Below are 22,051 nucleotides of genomic sequence, written 5' to 3'. Positions count from 1 at the left end.
ACGCATAGATCAGATAGTCGACTCCACTGCGGGGTGCGACCTTTTGTGTTTTCTAGATGCCTACTCTGGGTATCACCAGATCCGCATGGCTATGGAAGATAAGGAAAAAACTGCCTTCATTACTCCTGTGGGCACCTTTTGTTATACAACTATGCCTTTTGGGTTAAAGAATGCAGGCCCTACTTTTCAGCGTATGACTCGTATTACTTTGAGTAATCAGATAGGGCGCAATATAGAGGCGTATGTCGATGACCTGGTGGTAAAGACGCGCCACCAGGACACGTTGTTGCAGGATTTGGCCGAGACTTTCGACAGTCTTAGGTCCACACGCGTGAAACTGAACCCCGACAAGTGTGTGTTCGGTGTGCCCGGAGACCCCTGTCCTGCCCCAACCGCGCCCTCCCCTCTCGATTCATCTTTGCCTCGTTCGAACCACCCGCGCCATTGTCGCCAGCAGCCAGCTGCTCGCGCCCGCCTCGCCGCGACTACCTCCGCGCTGCCGCGCTGTGCCCATGTCTGGAGTAAGTTCGTGTCTTGTGGGTAAAGTGTACCCCTCTGCAGAGGTTAACTAACTGTTCGAACAGCCGTGCCCACGGTCATGGGCGGATGTGAGGTGGTTCCCGTTGCGTAGATTTGTTTGCCTGTGCTTTGTAAAAAGTTGTTGTGGTGTGGGAATCGTAACCAGAATCAGCCTATGTGGTAGATGGATGACCTGAGTGGTCAGAAACGAATCTGTGTGATTCGGGATGTCTGCGGGCATCATAGACTAGGCTTCCCGAGTGGAAGCGGATTGTTCTGCTGCTGGGCAGCTGGACTCTGGGAGTCCGAGAAAATGAATAAGGCTCTGGGAGCCGCTTAATCAAGTAGAATGGCTCTGGGAGCCAAGAAGTAATGATCTGACCCGGGAGGTCGGTACATAACCATTTGAGTTGTTGAAAAGCATCTCTTAAGTCGAATCGAGACGCAAGTCTCCTTTCGACCCAAAGTTAAAAGAAATAAATCACTTAGTGATTTCAAAAATGATTTCAAACAAAGGATTTGCAAAACAACCTTGCCTCTCTTCCAAGCTTGCATTAAACACCTAAATTCCCATGACTTGCTGAGTACGAAAGTACTCACCCTTGCTCTATATAAATATATATAGTTCCTCCGCCCTGAAGAGAAGATAAAGTGAAGTGAAGATTAGGGTTTCGTCCTGGTCCCCAGCCGCCGCCTGTGGAGTTGGGTGTTAGCCCGATGGTTCCGCTGCTGCTGCTGTTGTTGGTGTTTCCTCGTCTGCGTCGTCGGTTGCATTCTCGGGCTGTTCTGAGTTGCAGCCTAAGTTAAGGTAAATAAGTCCTCTATTTATTTTAAGGATTGCAATGATCCATATTTATCACCGTGGGTACCAGCGCTATGTCCTGGGACTGGTACTGAGATCGCGGTTTCATAGGAAGTGGTTCGTGTCGTTTTTCCTGCGACACGCTCCTGTCAGGTGCCGTTGTACGGCGGTGCCGGATCGGGGTGTGACACCAAGCGGGGACGTCCTCAAATACGTCGTTCGGCTCGACTTCCGAGCCACGAACAACATGGCAGAATACGAAGGACTCCTCGCGGGGTTGAGGGCGGCGGCCGGAATGGGCATCTGCCGTCTCCTGGTCCTAGGCGACTCCCAGTTGGTCGTGAATCAAGTATCCAAAGAGTACCAGTGAAATGACCCACAAATGGACGCATACGTCCGCGAAGTGCGGCGCATGGAACGTCACTTCGACGGGCTCGAGCTCCGGCACATGCCCCGATGCGACAACACAGTCGCTGATGAGTTGTCGCGTGTCACGTCGGCATGAGCCCCACTCCCCCGGGGACCTTCGAGGAAAGACTCGCGCAAGTTCACCAAGTGGCCCGAAGCTTACCCGGTCGTCAAGATCGACAAGCCTTCCGCCCTCAAGTTCATCAGGGGCATCACGTCCCGGTTCGGAGTGCTCAACCGTATCATTACAGATAACGGCACCCAGTTCACCAGTGAGCTGTTCGGCGACTATTGCGATGACATGGGCATCAAATTGTGCTTTGCCTCGCCCGCCCACCCCAAGAGCAACAGCCAAGTTGAGCGAGCCAACGCCGAAATCCTCAAAGGCATCAAGACTAAGACATACAATGTCCTGAAGAAACACGGGGATTCGTGGCTTGAGGAGTTATCCGCCGTGTTGTGGGCAAATCGGACCACTCCAAGTCGCGCCACGGGGGAAACGCCCTTTTTCCTGGTGTATGGCGCCGAGGCGGTCCTACCTTCGGAGCTTTCCCTGGGATCGCCTCGCGTCGCGCTGTACAATGAGGCCAACCAGGATGATCTTCGCCGCGATGACCTCGACTATCTTGAAGAGCGGAGAAGGCGCGTGGCCCTGTGTGCGGCGCGCTACCAACAAAGCCTACGGCGCTACCATCAGCGCCACGTCCGGGCCCGGTCACTACAAGTTGGCGACCTCGTCCTACGCCGCGTGCAGTCGCGTCTGGGGCTAAGCATGCTCTCGCCAATGTGGGAAGGGCCATACAAAGTGATCGGCGTTCTCGCTCTGTTCGGTTAACCACGGAGGATGGCACGGAGTTGCCTAACCCCTGGAATATCGAACACCTCCGTCGCTTCTATCCATAGCGTCGCGATTTTTTGCTTTCCAGGAGCTCGGGCCAACCCCCGCACAACCCCTCGGCTTGTGCGGGCTTGGTCGGGGGCTACCACTGTGATTTACTTTGTATCTTTTTCCCTTTCCAAGCAATAATTTTTTTTCCACCTAAAGTGGAGGCCGTTACGCGCCCTTTTTGCTCACTCTTTCCTCTGGCTCGTCCTGGTTCAAAGGACAGTTCGCGCTTACTCCGAACCCCAAGTGGCATTGGGCAACCTGAAAACCGCCGAAAGGGAGCCTAAACGCGGGCCGCGCCCCGGGTTGCGCCGAACCCCGGGGGCTTGGAAGGGCCTATACACGGCCGTCCCCGACCCTCGGTCGTCGTAGCCTCGGTCTAGCCAGTCCCGCTGGGCAGCTCCCTCGGGGCGACGGTCTTGCCCCTCACCACTTAGGTACCACGGACCGAGCGCGGATTTACCTTTTCGCAAGAACGAGCCCGGGGGGGATGGGGTAAAAACGGCAATTCGATCACAGGGAAGTTAATTGTATACTTTTGCTCTTGTTTTTTCTTCTTTCCGTGCCGCAGGCATTCAATGGAGAAAGCAAAGGGGTAGTAAGTGCGAAGGGGAAGCTTTATTTACAGACAAGACGGCATGATGGCCTAAAGATAAGAAGTGTCCGCTGCAGGCACACAACAAAAGGAAATTAAAAGTGGGGATAATCATGGAGTGCCCGGGCCCCCGAGGCCGGCGCGGCTAACCACGTCATCCCAGTCCTCGCCGCCGACGTCGTCACCACCGTCTCCGCTCCCGCTCTCCTCGTCTGAGGCAAGCCCGAAGGTGAACCGAGGAGCCAACCCCTCGAAGTTAGAGACGATCGCGTCGGCCGCCTCCCGGACTTGCTCCCGAGCCTTTGCCTCGGTCCCCGGGGAGAAATCCTCGAGTGCGCGCCATGGAACGAAATTGGGATCGCGGGCTTGGTGGCTCACGAGGACCAATTCCACCGCGGCCCGCGCCAAGGAAGCCGACGACGATTTCACGGTCTCGCCGACCTCCTCCTCCAGCCTCTCCAGATCCGCTGCCAGCCCGTCCAGCCGGAGCGCGAGTGCCGGCTGTGAGGCCGGGAGCTTACTATCCCGGTGTACGAAGATGCCAACTCAGCGCCCCGCGCGCTCCAGCCGATCGACGGCATCGGAGAGCTGCCCGGGTCCGATCTCGCTGGTAAGGCGGAGGGCCGCGATCTTCCCAGCCTGGTCTTGCACCAGGCGCTCTAGGCCGGCAAGAGTGCTCTGAGCCGCGGTAAGCTGGCTCACCAACTCCGCGCCGCCGGGCTGCCTGCCCGCTGCCAGGTCCTTCTTCCGGGCCTCCAGCTCAGAAGCCCTCGCCGCCATCGCCGTGCGTTCGGCACGAGCACTCTCCAGATGCTCAGGTGCCCGGTGCCCGGCGACGGCCTCTGCACGTTTCGCGAGTTGCTCGCCCAGCCAACGCAAGGCCACCTCACGGCGGTTCACCTCGGCTTCGCGCTCGGCGAGTACGGCGTCCCGTTCCCGGCACGCCTCTTCCCGGAGTCGTAGCTCCTCCGCGCGACGGGCCGCCGAAGCTTTCACGGCGAGGGTGGTCCGGTCACGCTCGGCTGCGGCCTCCTCATGAAGGCGAAGGGAGGCCTCCGCCTCCGCCGCCATTCTCTCATGGGCGGCCAAGGTGGACTCCCGCTGATCTAACAGACCCGCTCGCTCCTCCAGCGCCTGAGCCCTCCTCTCCAGCTCGTAGGCTCGCTGCGCCTGCTCCTGGCTGCGCGCTGGTTCTGGTTGAGGACCTCGATTCGCCGACGAATCGTGGCCTCAAACTCCTGCGCGGAGCGGGCGCGCTCATCTAAGGCCTTGCGTTCACCATCGAGCGCCGCCGTCTGAACCCGCAGCGAGGCGTCAGCCTCCGATGCCCGCCGCTCTTGGGCGACAGCCGCATCGAGGACACCGCGGGCGTCCTTAACCCTCTTCGCCAGGTCCTCGGCGTGGGCCTCGTACTGCATGCGGATGTCGCCCAGCGCTTCATCCAGGACGCTTGAGGCAATCAGTGTTGTCTGCCGCTCTTGCTCCGTCTCCTGCATGACAGAGTCCAGCGTCTCCTCGCGTGCCTGGATTTCAGCCAGTTGGGCTTAGCGCATTTTGCGTCCCACCTTCACCATGTCTTCCACGGCGCGGCGCCCCTCATTAACCCGCACGCGGTCCGCAGCGAGCTGTACCCACTTTGCCTCCAGGGCCGCCCGCTCTTCCGCTAGGGCTTGAACTTGGGCGTTGAGCCCCTCCCGGACGGTGGAATTGGCGGCGGCGAGCACCTGCAAGAGCGGCTCCATACTTGCCGAAGTCGGAGAAGAAAAAGTTGCGGTCCGCCCTCGGGACGACGAAGTACTACTAGATCCCCTGCGAAATTGGGGGCTGCTCTCAGCCCCCCTTCTGCGCGGCTAGCCCCGAGGGCGCCCCAAGTGCAAGGGGGAGCGGCTGTTCCTCTCGCCCCCCGCTTCGGGCCCTCGGGTAGATTCGGCTTCGGCCTTGGGCTCGGGCCCACCCCTAGTTTCGGCCTCGGCCTCGGGCTCAGGGCCACCTCCAGCCTCGGCTTCCGTACCGCGACCCCCCTCGGGCCCCGCTCCCGGGTGGCGCTCCGCGTGGGTCTGGGCCTCGCAGTTGCCCCTAGGAGAGACGCCGCCGCTACTATCGCTCGCGACGGGTCGAGTCCCGGCTGTGGTGAACCCAGGGCCAGACCCGATGTGCGGCCTGTGGGCCCTGCCGGGAGGCTGTGTAGGCCCCGCGGCCCTGGATCGGCCAAGCCCGAGCCGCTCCGATCACTCGGACTTTGTCCCCTGCAAAGGGTCGGACCCCGAGACCCCCTGGGAAGGAATCTCGCTACAGAAGAACCCTGATCGCGTTAACAAAGAAAAAGAAGAGGAAGGAACAAGAGACCGAGATGAGTAAAAAGCACCGAAGCGGGTGCCGGCAGTCGTACCTGCGGGGAGGGCGGTTGAAAGTCCACTTCAGGGGCTCAATGAAGCTCCCCCGAAACGGCTCCGTTTGACCTATCTTCCGGAGCCGCTTCTTCTTCCATCCAGCTTCAGGTGCGGCGGGGCGCTTGTGGCCCGCCGGTGGTTGGTCCGTCATGCGCTCGACGCCCCTTCCGCGCGGGGGAGAGGGCGGTCAAGATTCGGTCATTTTCCGCTTCCCTTTCGGGTCGCTAGCCGAGTCGACCCCGGGCTCGTGGCTCGGGCCAGGTGCCCTGGAGCTGCCACCGCCGCGGGGGCCGCTGGTCCGACTCCCGCCTGCAGTCACACCACTGCTACCCACGCCGACAGCGCCACCACCGGCGCCGCCCCGGCGGGACCGACCCCTACCGGCGCCGACGGCCGACATCACAGCTAGGATACTCTCCCAGTCGCGGTCGCTGCAGAGGGGAAGGATCCCGTCTGGAATCAGTGTTTGCCCGGCGGTGTCCAGACCCAGCACCAGCCAAATCACCGTCTTCGCAGTCATCCTCGCCTCAATCCTAGCGCTCGCCCACATGCGTGCGCATGGGATCGTTGGGTCCAGTGTACTCCCACACGCCACGGGATCGATCTTGGAGAGGCGCGATACGGCGGCGGAAGTAGTCGCCAAAGACCATCGCCCCCGTGAGGCCCAGGCTTCGCAGGCCCTTGAGGCGGTCCCGCACTGCGTCGTACTCCTCGCCCAGCTCCGAAACCGCCAGCCATGCGGCGGATCGTTCGGGAGGGCCGGCGGGGAGCCGAAGTCGCGGGTGGTCCGGCAGCGCGGTGTAGAACCAGTCCTTCTTCCAGTCCTCCCATTTCTTGCGGAGATGACTCTCGATGTATTGCCCCGCCGTGCCTGGCCGAGGCTGGAAGTAACATCCCCCCACCACCACACCTTGCAGCAGCTGCGGGACGAAGAAAGACTGGAACAGCCGCATCGTCGGCCACACCCCGATGAACATCTCGCACAAATGCACGAAGATGGCCAGCGTCATCACGGCGTTGGGTGCGAGATGCAAGGCATGTATTTCGTAGAAATCCAAAACCTCGAGGAAGAATCCGGAGAATGGTGGGATCAACCCCGCCAAGGCAAAAGACAGGAGATGCACGGATCGCTCCGGGTACCGCGGCCACGGCCACGACTCCCCCGCCCTTACGGCGGCGCCTTCCGGCATAATCTTGCGGGGGAGACTAAGGTGCCTATCCGCCATAATGCGCGATGCCGGAAACACAACGTCGCCAGCATCTTGGGCCATGATGACCGGCGGAGAAACGACGAGGGACTTGGCGTACGGAGTAGCGTGGAGTGGCGAGAATGTTAGGGCTTAGGGAGCGAGTGTGTGGGTGAGCAGTTGGCGAAAGGAAGGAGGCAAAGTCCCTGCCTCCGTATCCTTTTATCCCTGCCCCGCCCGCGCTCGCCTCCTCGTTTCACGCCCTCACGGTTGCCCACACGATTCTCGCGCCTGCAGTTGCCTCATCGTTTCCCGCGACCACTCATCACGTCCCCCACTGAATTCGCGCCCCGCATTTAGTGCGCCTGTCAGCGGCACACTCGGCGTAGGGCGTGCGACGTTCATGGGCGCAATCTGGGTGAACCGTCACTAGTACCGCCGCATGCGTGGCGGGCGAAGGAGTCGAGGTGTGGTCCAACCGACCCCTTGATTTTCGTGCCTTAAGCACCCCCATCATCAGCGCGGTTAGTGGCGGTCAAACCGCCGTGGTTGTTGATACGCCAACCTGGCCACTCGGCGGCATCCGCTTAGATTCCCTTCCGGGCCAACAACCCCAGCTTGGGAAGTTGTGAGGCGCCACGTCAGACCGACCTCAGGAGGCCAACGTCTGATGTGGTGCCGGGGGCTACTGTCGGAGATATGGGCCCGGGGGTATGCGAAGTGAGAGGAATCTACCTTCCCATCCTGCCACGTGTCCCTACAGCCTGGTCCTACCCCTGCATTCCACGAGTCGCAGGAGCGGCCGGAGGGGGGAGGGGGGCCTCGGGGTGCCGCGTCATGCCCCTCGGGCCCTTGCACCGCTTTTCCCCGAGGCCCTCGCCCAGCCGCCATTTGGCGGGGGGAGCAAGCGAGGAGGGGGCCCAGGCTGAACCTCCTTTAAAGCGCGCAGCGCCCCAACTGCCCCCTGTCGAATTTAATGCAGTGGGGCAGATGTGCGGCGTGCCCGACTGGCGCGCGATGGTCAAGAATGACCGGTCTGTGACCGGCCTGACGCCTGCCACGTTTGACTAGACAGACAACCGTGCTCCCACATCGCATCTGCCTCCGGCGGAGTGGAGGTAGGTATGACCCGTCCCATCGGATGGTCATTCGGAGGGCGGCCACCACAAGTCTTCACCCATTAATGAGGGAATGACAGGATTGTCCCCCGTGTCAGGCGAGGGACGGCGCTGGGCCCCGCTCAAGGACAAGCTGTGGTTTAGCTTCCAGGCGAAGGCACGGGTCGAGTTCCGGTCAAGGTAGGGTGGGTCCCCATCCGAGAGAAGAGTAAGTAGAGGCGGTGCATGTGGTATCCCCTTGAGGTATAAAAGGAGGACCTTGCCCACCGAGAAAGGGGACGACTCTCAGAAAACCTGAGCTCGAGGAGGAGGGAACTAAGAGTGTTCTCCGGAGTTTAGGAACCCTTGTAACTCTCAGTCTAAATCCCATACACAGGAGTAGGGTATTACGCTTCATAGCGGCCCGAACCTGTATAATTTGGTTGTGTGCGAGCTAGCTAGGAGCCTTGGGGACGGATACATGATTTCTAGAGGCGAGCTTTTTCCCCCGGCCGAACTCACGAAAGGGGGGTCTCACGATCTCCCGCTAGAGAGGATCACTCCTCGACAAAGATAGTTTATGGAAAAAGTATGAATTACCCCCTGAAGTATCGTGGTCAACCAAATCACCCCACTAAACTCGAAACCAGACATTGCTCACCCTGAACTTTCAATACCGGACAAATTACCCCATCGACTGAATCCAGAGTGGTTTTGTCCCATGTGGCGTACACGTGGCAATCCAGTCAGCATTTTATTTTTTTAAAAAATTGTGGGGCCCACCTATCATACCTCTCTTCTCTTCTTCCTCTTCCTCTCTCTCTCGGGCTCAAAGCGTGCACGACGCAGGGACGGGCGGCGGCGCGCTGGGACGGATGGGCAGTCGGCTTGTGGGGGCGATGGGTGGCGGCGTGCTAGGGCGGACGGGCGGTCGGAGCGCGGGGCCGACGGTGGGCAACGGGCGATGGCGTGCTGGGGCGGACGGGCTGGCGACGCGCGGGGAGGGCACAGCGGACAACAGGCGGTGCCAAGGAGGGCGTTGGAGGCGACGGGCTACGGCGACAAGTCCATCATCCCCTCGAGCTCCGCAGCTATGGCGACGAGGCGATGAGTCCTCGGCTCAGGCCGGCACCGTCGAGGTCATCCGTCCAGGCAGAGGTGGCGGTGCTGCTGAGACGACATGAGGTAGCCCTTGTCGTTATTGTCCTTTTGGATCTCAAAGTCTGGGAGGAAGGAGGAGAGAGGTGTGGAGCCTCTTCCCCGGTTCCGACAGGGAGTCGGCATGATCCACGGCCTCCCTCTCTCTCTCTTTCTCGGCTCAGGCAGGCGGTGGGCGATGAATCCTCCTCGGGGAGGGCGTGGCAAGCGGCACGCGTGGCGGGGAGGGCACGGTGCTCTACGACAATGAGTTCGTTGCCCATCCACATCGTCCCCATCGACTGTCGTCGCTGTCAACCGGAGCCACACACCCGCGCCAACGATTTCCCCTCCCCGGCCGTCGTGCCCGCCGCTGCTCGCCGTCGGCCGGAGTGACCTAGCCATGCGCACTGCCACTCGCCACCCAGCTCCGTCCTCTGCCTCCGCGTCTCGCGCTGTCGCGTACTGCATACCCCCGCGTGCCACTGGCACGCCATGCACGCGCGAGAGAGAAGACAGAGGAAGAGGGGAAGAGGATGTATGACATGTGGGTCTCACTATTATTTTAAAAGAAAATGCTAACTGGATTGCCACGCGTACAAAACAGCTTAGATTCGGTCGAGGGGGGTAATTTGTCCGATATTGAAAATTTATAGTGAGCAATGTCTGATTTTCTATTTAGGGGATAGTTTAAGTCAACCCCGATAGTTCGGGGTAATTCCTACTTTTTTTTTTTTCCCTCTTTTTTAACGAGTCTACTCCTGTGACTCTCATGACGTTTGGCCGGCGGCCGTGCCGAGAAAAAACACGCCGGCCACGGTCAAATCTGGTGGAAAGCCCGACCCCTTTCCGTTCCTTCTCTTTGAATTCCAATTTCCAAATTCCAATTTCTACTTTTCCAACCCAACCTCAAACACAACCAATCCACCTCCGATTCCTTCATCCGCCGCCACCGCCGCCGTCGCCGCCGCCGGGATCCCGCCCGCAACCGCACCGCGGCGGCTCCTTCCCTTCCTCCAGGTACCAACCAGGTGCGTGCGCCCGCTGCCCATCTCTCCCTCGCTCTCCCGCCCCCCGCGGAGGCTGGCGCGGGGAGATCTCCGGCGTCCTAGGGCTTCGGCTGCAGCTCTGGCTGCTGCTTGGTGCTTAATTCGCGCGCTGCCGAATTTGATTGATTCCCTCCTCGATCGCCACTTCGTGCCTGAGTTTTTCGGCCCCCCCGCCTCGTGGCCGTCGGTGCCTTGGGCGTGAGCGACGAAGGGGAGACGATTTGGGTGGGGGAGCAGTTGGAGCACACGCTCTTCGTGGGTGGGTTTCGCTGTTGCTCCAGCGCAGCACATCTAGAGGAGGCGAGGAGAATTGGGGAAACTGGGAGAGGAGGAGGAGGAGGGGTCTTCACCTCCCTCTCTTTTAGCTAGCGTGATGGATTGTTAGGGTTACCTAGCTTATAGCTGCTAAGGTCTCGGTACCGTCCCTCACTTTGAGGTTTGAGGCTGCTGCAACTGGTCGTTGGATAAATTGCCACCGCGAAAAAGGTTAGAGAAGCTACCGATTCTTTGGGTAGATTGCTTTTCAGATAGATTGTGGTATATCCTACTACTTCAGATTGCTTGCCGACGACGCCAAAACGGCGGCCTTTTTAGCTGGCCTAATGTTGCAAATTTTAGTTAAGTTTTTTCAAGGTCGTGCTGCTGGCTGCTTCTACTGAACAATTGTTTTTTCATTCCTAGATTGTGGGATCTTCCTAGAGAGCGCTGTTGTCCTGCACGAGTAGAATAGCAGATGGCGAGGATAAAGCCGAAGCAATTGCTAATTCAAAGCAAGACGAAGAAGGCCCCAACACGGATCAGTTACTCCACTATCGTTACTTGGAACCTAATTGTTATCTTGGTTGTGCTATCCCTCTATGCTACCTACAGGCATTGGCATCACAGGTTAGTGCCCTTTCTTGCAATATTTGTTGATTTGCTGATTTAGTAGCTAGTCCCAAGCACAATTGATCTAGCTTTAGTTGCTTTTTGACTTCCTTCACTGATGAGATACCTCACAGGCCAATGCTCGAGACTGAAATGGATCTCCCTCGTGCTGAGGTACGCTAAACAATCTAGTTCATGCCCTATATGCTCTTCTTGTCTTGCTTTGTCTCCAAGTACTTCCTCCTTTATGCCAATGACATGACATGTTTGGGTCTTGGAAAACACCGTGTCTCTGTCTTTTCTGAATCATTGATCCTAGCATTTTGTTTTCCATCTATTTTGAAAACCTTCTTGTTCTATATTTAATGTCCAAATCATATGTATAGTTAATGACCATTGGAACTTCTGTGTTAGTGTTGTAAAATGAGCCATGGTAAACCTTGTTTGCAGCAAATACATGTGTCTTCCTTTTCTTATATAGGTTCGATAATATGCTATGTTATAAATATGACATTTTCTATGGACTTGCAATGGCTTCTGTAGGTGATTTGTGTCCTTATATACATTTTTTTAGAATGACAATATCTGCTGATACGAGCCATACTCAACCTGACATCAAATTCATCGATTTTATTCTCTTATGTGTTCTCTTCCTGACTTCCAGCATGTTGGAAGATCTGAGGATTCCACGAAGACTAGTAGACCAAGCTATGCGGTAAGTTGTACTATTTTCCTTTCACAGGACAAGATTTCTGACCAACTTAGCAGCATATGATGTTAATAAAAATTATATGCCCGATTGTCTTTTAAGTGTGTTGTTAGTATATATCGGGTCAATTTACAATTGTACATGATACGTTAATTATGTCTTGCTCTTCTGTTGGTCTGGTAGTGACTGCTATACCAGGTTTTGATCTAAATCTTGTGGTATGTTATGCTTTGGAAATGTTGCAATCAACTATTTTCCTGCTTAAAGTAGAATCGAAAATAAGTACAACATGCATGGATATAAACAAATTATCCTTAGGGTAGTCCTTTCCTTATGCACAAACCCTGAACTCCTGAAGGCCTTAACAAGATAAAGAAAACTATCCTTGCCATTGTTGGATTAATCATCAAGTTTTAAATAATCAAAACTCCATAAAAAGACGATGAACTAGTGTTCATCCGGAATTTAGTAGGTTAAGTAGTAATAGTTTTACAGGCTTGAAATGCTTCTGCCAAATGTAGTTAATACTTTCATATCTTAAACATTGTGGTTTTATGCTGCAGAACTAGACCTGATGCACATCCTTTTCTTGTTATGAACTTATGATGTTTGGATGCTAATTATTAGCAGTACAAGCATACAATTAGTAAGAGAAGTAGATTGTATGCTATTGCCTGTAAATATAGGAAATTAAATCTGATGCATATAACCTTTTTTTATGGGAATTTGTGCATATGACCTTACTGAGTAGACATAAAATTTTTAATGCAACAATCTTAAGCATTCACTGAACATAATGCTATTGTAATTTTCTTCCTCCAGGTTATTGATACTGCCAAAGGCTCAATTACTATAGAAATTTACAAAGATGCTTCTGCTGATGTTGTGGATAGATTTGTTAGCTTGTGGTGAGCGCTGGAATCTTTGCTTAATCTTGTTTTATACTTTTACATGATAATGCTACATGGATGTTGACTTGTCTATGATCATTTTTGGGGCATTATTTCCTTGTGTTGGACTCTCTGGCTATCCGCAGTGGTGCAATTCCACACAAACATGTCATATTCAGTCCCTCTGATTATTTCATGAAAGATACAATTAGAGTATAAGTATCTAGATATGTAATCCATATAATTTTAAGATGGATTGTTGATAAATATATAAGGCTTGCATGCAGATTTAAAGGTCCTTTTCCTATCATGCTCCTATTGATGGTAACTTGCATAGTCCACCCATACAAAGCATCCACTCTCTTCTTTTCCAAAACAGTTACTAAAATGCATTTTTAGTTCCAAACTCTCCTACTTTCTCAATTTCGTAAGCTCCTTAATTCTTACTCAGTCAAATAGACCCCTATTGATTTATGAAGGGAGCATGAGCTATTAAACTTTCTTCAAGATTTTACACAAGAGGTTTTCAGCAAAAGGGTGTGCACTTCTCCCTCTAGTGTACCTCTTTTTGTGGACAGATTCTTCTGTGTTCCCTATTCCTTTCCTTTGCAAAATTTCTTTCTTTTCTTGTGTTCTTGGCATCAGCTTTATTTCTTTGAATACTTTGATCATAATGGATCTTTCTATTTTATTGATAACACATCACACATTGCAGTAATGAGTTAGACAGCTAGTGATCGCAGCATCATGATACTATTAATATGGTTGATAGTCTAGGCACTTGTTTTGGATCCAAATAGATGAAGTTGGTTGCTTGTATCTTGCATAAATGAATGATACCTTAGAGTTTGCAGCAGAATATATAAACCTTTATGGTTGCATGCAAGGTTCTTGAATCCAGTTTCTTGTAAAGATATTGCTTGGTAGGCTATCCCTATGTCATTAGTCATGCAAAGAATGTAATCAAAGCAACAAATGAAATCTTTTTAGAGGTTGATGAATTGAAATCTGAAGACAACTGTATTCTACAATACTTCCAAGGCAAAAAAACACTACATTTTATTTGTGAAGTGCTTTTATGCTCACCGAAAGCAAGATCACATGAACTTCAGTGCGAGTAATTTGAAGCAGGCTCATCATGCTCACCGATTAGCAACTCTAAATGCTTAATGCTCACAATATTTGTTCTTTGAGGTCAAGAAGCCAACTATGATTTATTAAGTACAGTGTGATAAACTGGTTTTGGTTTTGAATATGCGATGTATGATAAACTGTAGTCTGAGATGAGATGATGCTTTACATGTAGCAGCTTGTTTGTAGCGCAAACATATTTGCTACTCCCTCCGTTTCGAAATGTTTGACACCGTTGACTTTTTAGCACATGTTTGACCGTTCGTCTTATTCAAAAACTTTTGTGAAATATATAAAATTATATGCCTACATAAAAATATATTTAACAATGAATCAAATGATAGAAAAAGAATTAATAATTACTTAAATTTTTTGAATAAGACGAACGGTCAAACATGTGCTAAAAAATCAACGGCGTCAAACATTTCGAAACGGAGGGAGTATTATGGTATTTGTTATTTGTACCATATTGCCCTTCAGGATGTCTCGTAGTCTAAGAGTAACTAGTACAATTTCTCTAGGCTTGCATTGCTGGAAGGAATCATGTTTCAAAGGAGAATAGCACACATGTTAAGAATTTATCAAGATAAATTATCCTTTTGTCCTCTTTGGATTATCATCTAACATTTGTTTCAATTGCCAGCAAGAGTAACCATTTTAAAGGAATGCCGTTTCGTCATGTCATCAAAAACTTTGTAATTCAAGGGGGTGATTTCGATTTCAATGGTGCTGCCCAGGAATGGATACTGAAAGCCAAAGCCAGTGGAGAAAACGCTCTAAGGTTTGTCCCCAAATCAATGCACATATAGAATTCTGTTGAAAAGTCTTGGTTTTGCCAGACTTATTTTTTTTCTTTACACTACGTGTATTTCTATGATTTTGCAGTCCAAAGCACGAGGCATTCATGATCGGGACTACGAAGAATCCTAATAATAAAGGATTTGATCTTTTTATCACAACTGCTCCAATTCCTGACTTGAATGACAAGCTTGTTGTATTTGGGCAAGTTATCAATGGACAAGATATTGTTCAGGTACTTTACATTGAATTCTCTCTGGATGCATTAATTCAGTTGCAGTTTCCATACATCATTGGAACCTTTCATTTTTCATTTATATTTAATATCATTTTTCTAAAAACAATATATTTCATGCTGAGATGTTCATGTCCTTACCTCATGATTAGTATTGTTACATATTTGTACATTATTTTGAGTTACAGTAGTGCTATATGCCAATAGGAAATTGAAAGAGTTAGACATGAGTTTAATAGGTGTGCTAATGGAGAGGATATGAGCAAATTCAATGTCATTATCTACAAATGTATCAGACGCATGTGCTTCAACTGGTTGAATTAGTATTTTCTGAGTATGTTCATTTTAATGAGACTTTTTGCTTGTTTGATGACTTAAACAGGAGATCGAAGAAGTTGATACTGATGAGCATTACCAGCCAAAAACCCCTATCGGCATACTCAACATCACGCTAAAACAGCAAGCTTTGAGCTGATAGCTTGTTGTCCTTACCTGAAAATGACTTATCTGTACTCCAAGAGGGTCCATACATCGCCTCCAATTGCTGCTGAAATTGATTATGATTATGGCTTCCTCTAGAAGCCCATGGGTTGCAAAGAAAGAAGGCGCTTAATCTTGCCTGGCAGCTAAAAGCTTCTTCCGTCTCATGGAGTAGTTGTGTATAAATTTATCCCTGGTGTCATTCGGCTGTCAGTTTTTGCAGGCATTACAGTGTATTTTGATGCTTGGTTGTTTCATTGTAAATTTGAAGCCCATTTGGATCATGAATCATATAACTTGGAATTCATAGTTAGTTATGAGGAATAAGTTCATCTGAGGTCCCTTAACTTTACACCGAATCCGATTTTCGTCCCTCGATCAGAAAACCAGACACAACGGGTCCCTCAACTATTAAAACCGGTGCAGATTATGTCCCTCGGCGGTTTTGAGAGCGGTTTTGGCTGACGTGGCGTCTACGTGGCTAATTTGACTCGGTCTTTGTCTGACGTGGCATTGACATGGTGCTTACGTGGCAATTCGACCTAGAAAAATAATAAAACCCGTGGGACCCACATGTCAGTCTCACATAGAAAATAATTAAAAATTTGTGGGACCCACGTGGGCCCCGTATGTCAGTCAAACTCACCCTTCCTCTTCTTCCTCCTCTCTCCCCATCTCCCTCTCTTCATCTCTCTCCTCTCTCCTCTCCTCTTCCGGCGAGAGCGGCGAGCTGGAGGGGGCGGCGAGACCAGCGTCCACCGGCGAGAGCAGCGAGCTGGAGGAGGAAGCCGGGGCGATAAAAGGGAGGGAGGATGCAGGGAGGCCCGCGATGGCCGAGCGCCGTGGGTGGGGGCTTGATGGCGACGGACGGAGGGAGAGGTGCGCAGCCGACGGCGGCCAGTGGGAGAGGGAGCGGCAACCGCCCTCCGCCGCAACCCGCCTCCACCACCGAGCTCATCAGCGACCGCCTACTGGAGCGAGGAGGACGATAGCTGGCGATGGGTGAAGAGGACGAAGGCGGCGGTCTGGAGCAGAGGTCGGAGGAGAGCCCCCAGCCGCCAGGATGGCACTCGATCCGTCGCATTTCACCACCACCGAGCTTGTCAGCAGCAGCCTACCGGAGCGAGGAGCTTCCCCTTCCCCTTCCCCCCATTGACGCCGCCGCCGTAGCAGCTGAGGCGCCGCTCCCCATGCCGCCGCTTCTGTGGCGCACGCCGGATGCGGACGGGGACGCCATGGCCGTGGCTGCGGACGACATCAATGTAGACCTCGGTATCCTTGGTGACTCCCAGGGCCCCCGCGCCGCCGCCACTAGCGGGGGGAGCAGCGCACGGCGGACGTCCTCCTCCTCCGGTTGCCACCGCCACACCTCCCCGCATGGCTGCATCTCCTCCTCCTCCGGCGGCCATCGCTGCACGCCATCCCTTCTCCCCGCCGGTCACCGCCCTTCTCTCGGCCGCCACTGCCGGTTCTCGATTGCCGGCGCTGCTCCGGGGGACCTACCGCCGCCCGGGTCAATCTGTTCCGCCCACCGCCGTCGCCGATCCCCTTTTATCGCCCCGTCTTCCTTCTCCAGCTCGCTGCTCTCGCCGGTGGGCGCCGGTCTCGCCGCCCCCTCCAGCTCGCCGCTCTTGCCGGAAGAGGAGAGGAGAGGGGAGAGAGATGAAGAGAGGGAGATGGGGAGAGAGGAGGAAGAAGAGGAAGGGTGAGTTTGACTGACATGTGGGGCCCACAATTTTTTTATTATTTTCTATGTGAGACTGACATGTGGGTCCCACGGGTTTTATTATTTTTCCGGGTCAAATTGCCACATAAGCGCCACGTCAATGCCACGTCGGACGAAGACCGAGTCAAATTAGCCACGTAGGCGCCACGTCAGCCAAAACCGCCCTCAAAACCACCGAGGGACCTAATCTACACCAGTTTTGATAGTTGAGAGACCCGTTGTGTCTGGTTTTCCGATCGAGGGATGAAAATTGGATTCGGTGTAAAGTTAAGGGACCTCAGATGTACTTATTCCAAAAAAAAGTGAGAAAATGGACATTTGGCCACGTTCAAAACGCGCGGTTTGCTGGAATGCCATCCCAAAAACATGTTTCTTTAAAATGCCACTATGGAACACGTGCTCACCGTCGCTTTGACATTTTGACCATTTTGGGCATTTTGAAAATCATTTTTGCTGGAATGTAGGGTGATGAGACCGAATTGCCCTCACCGGCGTCTTGAGCAGGCGGGTTCTTGCCTCGTGCCGGTTGCGGTGGCGCAGCTCCCACCGGGAGCCCAGCTCGCCGTCGTGGTGGCGTCCGTCGGCGGCCGCTGCTCCGCAGTCCTCTGCTGCGAGGGCGCGGCTGCTCCGGAGCCGTACCACCGCGGCGGATGGAGTGCGGCGGCCATGGAGGTCGCGCTCGGCGGGCTCGTCGTCGCTCGCCCGGCGACGAAGCGCTTAAGGTTCGATTCTCGAAACATCCACTTCAACTCTTTTTTTCTGCTGTTCCTTTCTGATTCTGCATCATCACGGCTTATTGCAAACTTCTTTGTCCATCGATCGCAGAACGAAATAGGCTCTCTTCTTTTGAGCCTGCAGATTGCTCTTCTTCTGTATCTTGGTTCTTGTCCCATGGCGCAGAACAAAAGGCTCTTCTTTTCGTCTTCTCTTCATCCTGCATATAGGTTCTTGCTAGAGACCTTCCTCTTGTGCACATCTTTGTTCTTGGCTTTGCTGTAGACGGAGCCCCAGGCCCCCAGCAGCTGCAGTTGCGCGCGCACCGCGCCTCGCAGTCCGCCGACGGCGAGTGCTGAAACGGCAGGAGCTCCTTGTTAGCCAGCTCCACGAGCTGCCTCCGCACCTCCCAGTACAGCCCACCGACCTCGCCGCTCGTGCAGCCGCCGCCGACGACAGCGCATACCGAGCCGTCCGTCGTGTTGGCCAGGCACTCGCACCAGGCGCCACTCTAGATTTGGAGGTTGGAGGTGTTGAGGAGCACCAGAGTGGGAATGAGGATGCGAGGTGGGGCACGGCGAGGTCGAGCATGGTGGAGTTGACGCGGAGGAAGCCGAGGGCGAAGGCGCTGGCGAGGGCAATTCCATCTTATGACCCGACATTCTAGCGAAAATGATTTCAAAAATACATAAAGTGGTCAAAATGGCAAAGTGGCGGTGAGCACGTGTTCCATATTGTCATTTTAGCGAAACGTGTTTTCGGGATGGCATTCGAGCGAAACCGCCTTTTGAACGTGGCCAAATGTTCATTTTCTCGGAAAAAGTACACCAGAGGTCCCTCAACTTGTCATTGAGTTACAAAAACGTCCTCAAACCGCAAACCACATATGACCCTGGTTTTGTCCGACGTGGCGGCTGAGTCAGCGTAGGACCCACGTGGACCCCACATGTCAGGTGTCCACGTCAGCACCTACTCCTCTCCCCTCTTCTCTTTCTCCATTTCTCTCTTCCTTCCTCCCGCTCGCTCTCTGCTCTCGCAGGGCATGGGGATGCCGGTGACGGAGGATGGTGCGGCTGGCAACGGCGGCTCCCCGGGAGGCACCGTGCTGCTCACCGGTAACGTCATCGTCTGGGCCGCCACGTCGTTCCTCTCCCTCTACGCCAGCTAAGTCCTCCTCGTATGGACCTCGCACTGCTACGCCACCGCATCCGACGAAGTGGATGACACCAAGCAATCAACCTCTGACCTCACCGCACCGCTCCTCCTCGATGACGACGCGTCTCACCGCCTCCACTCCCCATCTCCTCCAAGCCCACCTCCGTGCTAAGAATGTTCGCGTGCCGCCTCGTCGATCTCCTCCACTCGCCGCTCTACCTCCCGCGCCGCCTCACCATCCTGGACATCGCGTCGCACCGGTGGTCGAAGCCCAACGCGGTGGCCTCAGCGCTCCTCTCCCCACTCCTCCTCGCCGCCGCCACTGCGCCCACCGCAACCGCCCTCCTCTCCGCCTTGCTCGCCGGCATCCTCCTCGCCGCTGCCGTTGCGGTCGCCACGGACGCTGCCTCTGTTGAGTTGTGATCCAAATTTATTTGCACTTAATAAAGGCCAGCTTCTGCTGTAGCGAAGCGGAGGCCCATTGCCAGAGGCTTGGGCCGGAGCCCCCGCGGTACGGATCGTTATCCCTTTTAGGGTTCCACCATATATATACCTCTTGTAAGCCGCCGTGCGGCGTTGAAACCTCACCCCGATATAGTAAAGATATTTTGCTGGCTGGCGCCCGTGTTTTTCTCTCTCATGCTTTGGGAGGGTTTTTCCACATTAAATCTCGTGTTTTGTGATTGATCTATTGTTCTTTATCGTTTATTTGCCCATCGTTTCCTAACAAGTGGTATCAGAGCTTGTTATCAGATTAGGGTTTCGCGATGGCATCAATAAAGTATGATCTACCGCTGCTAGACTATAAGACGAGATTCTCGCTGTGGCAAGTTAAGATGCGGGCTGTTCTAGCGCAATCTTCGGATCATGATGAAGCGTTGGAAAGCTTTGGGAAGAGGAAGAAGGATGAATGGACCACTGAGGAGAAGCTGAAAGATTGTAAGGCTCTGTCGCTGATCCAACTTCATCTATCTAATGATATTTTGCAAGAAGTGTTGCAGGAAAAAACTGTTGGAGAACTTTGGCTCAAACTGGAATCGATCTGCATGTCTAAGGATCTAACCAGTAAGATGCATATGAAGATGAAATTGTTCACGCACAAGTTGCAGGAGAGTGGTTCTGTGTTGAACCACATATCGGTCTTCAAGGAAATCGTTGCCGACCTAGTGTCGATGGAGGTACAGTTTGATGATGAAGATTTAGGTCTTCTACTGTTATGCTCACTGCCTAGTTCTTATGCAAATTTTTGTGACACCATACTATTAAGCTGTGATGAACTAACCCTTGTAAAAGTTTATGAGGCACTCCAAAACAGGGAGAAGATGAAAAGGTTTGGATCAGTCTGATGCGTCGTCCTCCAAGGGTGAAGCATTGCAGGTCAGAGGCAGATCTGAGCAGAGAACCTACAACGACAACAATAATCATGACAAGGAGCTGGTCGTTGGATGCGACGAAGGAAAGATCATGGGTAATTGCCCTCGGTGCATAGCAGCAGTGCTCCCCCGGCCCTTCTCATCCCTCCCTATGCACAAGGGCAACGACACTCCCCTGTCCTCCCTAGACGGCAATGGCAGCAGCCTCCATAGGCGGCGAGGGTGGCAGTGCTCCCCTATCCTCCATATACGACGATGGCATATGTAGGCAGTGGTTTGCAAAGATGGTGTGTGCTCTGCTTTCTTGTTTTGTTTATGATGGTATGTTTTTTTATGAAATTCTCATCTTCTGTTGTGGTGAAAAGCCTTTATGGCTTGATTTTGTTTGCAGCTTCATCTCTTATGTCTACAAGATGTTTGGTCGTGTTCCTCAAATTTTGAAGGTTTTTGGCCAGCAACCGTGCATACTCGTTCATTTTCCTCAAACCTTAAAGGTTCTGGGTCAGCCACAAATGGATCAGAAGCAATAACAGACTTATTTTGCTTCCTGCGGGAACCCTGCGATCTCTTCACAATCTGGATGTGCGCATGGAAGAAGGGAATCGGAAGAAAATACATGGTGTTGAGTTTGATGGATGAACGACATGGATGCGAGCTCGACACGGATAGGGACGGCATACAAAATTCTTGGGAAAACATCTTATATTTTTATAATGGGTAAAGAATATATATACACCAGGTGATTTCCCGCTTTTTCCTACAGGAATTACTAAGCAATTCTCAATATATTTTTTTCGACAATCAAGCTAGGAATAAAAAAGAAAAAAAATGAAACATCAGGGTTTATCATTACTTATTATGAAACAAACAAATGATACACACACTTTAATGTAAAACATATTAATAAGTTAAAATATTGTGCAAATGATGTAGGGATGATTGTTGGATATGATTGCATGTTGATTTGTAAAATTAAATAATTTGTATATGATGTTGTATGCTTGCATGAGGTTATATATGTAATTATTGCTAGTGTGATGATGTGGCATGGTTGCATGTGGAGGTTTAGACTTAGTGTGCTATAACTTTATATAAAGTATATATATATTGGGGGAATATCCAGTGAAAACCCGTGAAAACTATATCTAAATTCACGAAGAAATTACTAGAGATAGGTATAGGCATGAAGTACATCAAATTTGTCTTTTTTGTTTTTCTCAAATGAAGTTGAGTTTGGACTTGAGATTTGATATAAATGTATTTCATGCCTATACCTATTTTTAGTAATTTATTCATAAATTTACAAAACTTTTAGATATGGTTTTCACGGGTTTTCACTTATTTGATGGTTTTTACCGTATGTGCCCCCAGATATAGATAGATACCCAATGTGTTTAGATTAATGTCAAGCATTTATTATTTGGTCCTAACACAATCGAATGATAGACAATATTTTCTTTTTCTCCGATTATGGTGGTAACTTTTATACCTCTAAAGTAATTACAATAGCACCTTTTCCCTATTAGCATGCGGCATACATGAAGCTGATTTGATTTTTGGGTGCATCTTAGGATTTTAACTGTTAGGTACTGGAGATTCCTAGAAATATTCACCATAGAGTACTTAGCAGCTGTGGGGCAGAGAATCTTCTGGGTAGTCACCAATCTCCAACAAAGGCTGTTTTTAGTTTCACATTAAAATTAGAAGTTTAAAGAAATTAGAACGATGTGACGAAAAAGTTGGAAGTTTAGGTGTGTTTAGTTTCACGCCAAAATTGAAAGTTTGACTAAAATTGGAAGTTTATGTGTGTAGGAAAGTTTTAATATGATGGAAAAGTTGGAAATTTGAAGAAAAAATTGGAAACTAAATCCACCTTTGTGTGTGTAGGAAAGTTTAATGTGAT

At 52.0% G+C, this 22,051-nt stretch overlaps 2 protein-coding genes across 3 annotated transcripts; both read left to right on the top strand.

Moving 5' to 3' along the window:
- The first annotated feature begins 2,030 nt into the window (after positions 1-2,030).
- On the top strand, positions 2,031-2,564 carry LOC127780228 (uncharacterized). Its single transcript, XM_052307160.1, has one exon. The coding sequence runs from the start codon at positions 2,031-2,033 to the stop codon at positions 2,562-2,564; it is 534 nt and encodes a 177-aa protein (XP_052163120.1).
- A 7,247-nt stretch (positions 2,565-9,811) lies between these two features.
- On the top strand, positions 9,812-15,532 carry LOC127780514 (peptidyl-prolyl cis-trans isomerase CYP21-4). 2 transcript variants are annotated; one of them, XM_052307436.1, is made up of 8 exons: positions 9,812-10,041; positions 10,752-10,955; positions 11,072-11,111; positions 11,602-11,652; positions 12,469-12,554; positions 14,311-14,448; positions 14,553-14,700; positions 15,083-15,532. In XM_052307436.1, the coding sequence occupies exons 2-8, from the start codon at positions 10,804-10,806 to the stop codon at positions 15,173-15,175; spliced, it is 708 nt and encodes a 235-aa protein (XP_052163396.1). In that variant the 5' UTR covers positions 9,812-10,041; positions 10,752-10,803; the 3' UTR covers positions 15,176-15,532. The 2 variants fall into 2 exon arrangements, with proteins under 2 accessions (XP_052163396.1, XP_052163395.1); XM_052307435.1 differs by having other exon boundaries at positions 9,813-10,052.
- The last annotated feature ends 6,519 nt before the right edge of the window (positions 15,533-22,051 follow it).

This window comes from Oryza glaberrima, chromosome 7 (assembly GCF_000147395.1).
Source record: "Oryza glaberrima chromosome 7, OglaRS2, whole genome shotgun sequence".
NCBI classification, from domain to species: domain Eukaryota; kingdom Viridiplantae; phylum Streptophyta; class Magnoliopsida; order Poales; family Poaceae; genus Oryza; species Oryza glaberrima.
Note: the sequence above shows the minus strand (reverse complement) of the source record. Positions and strands in the feature narration are given on the sequence as shown.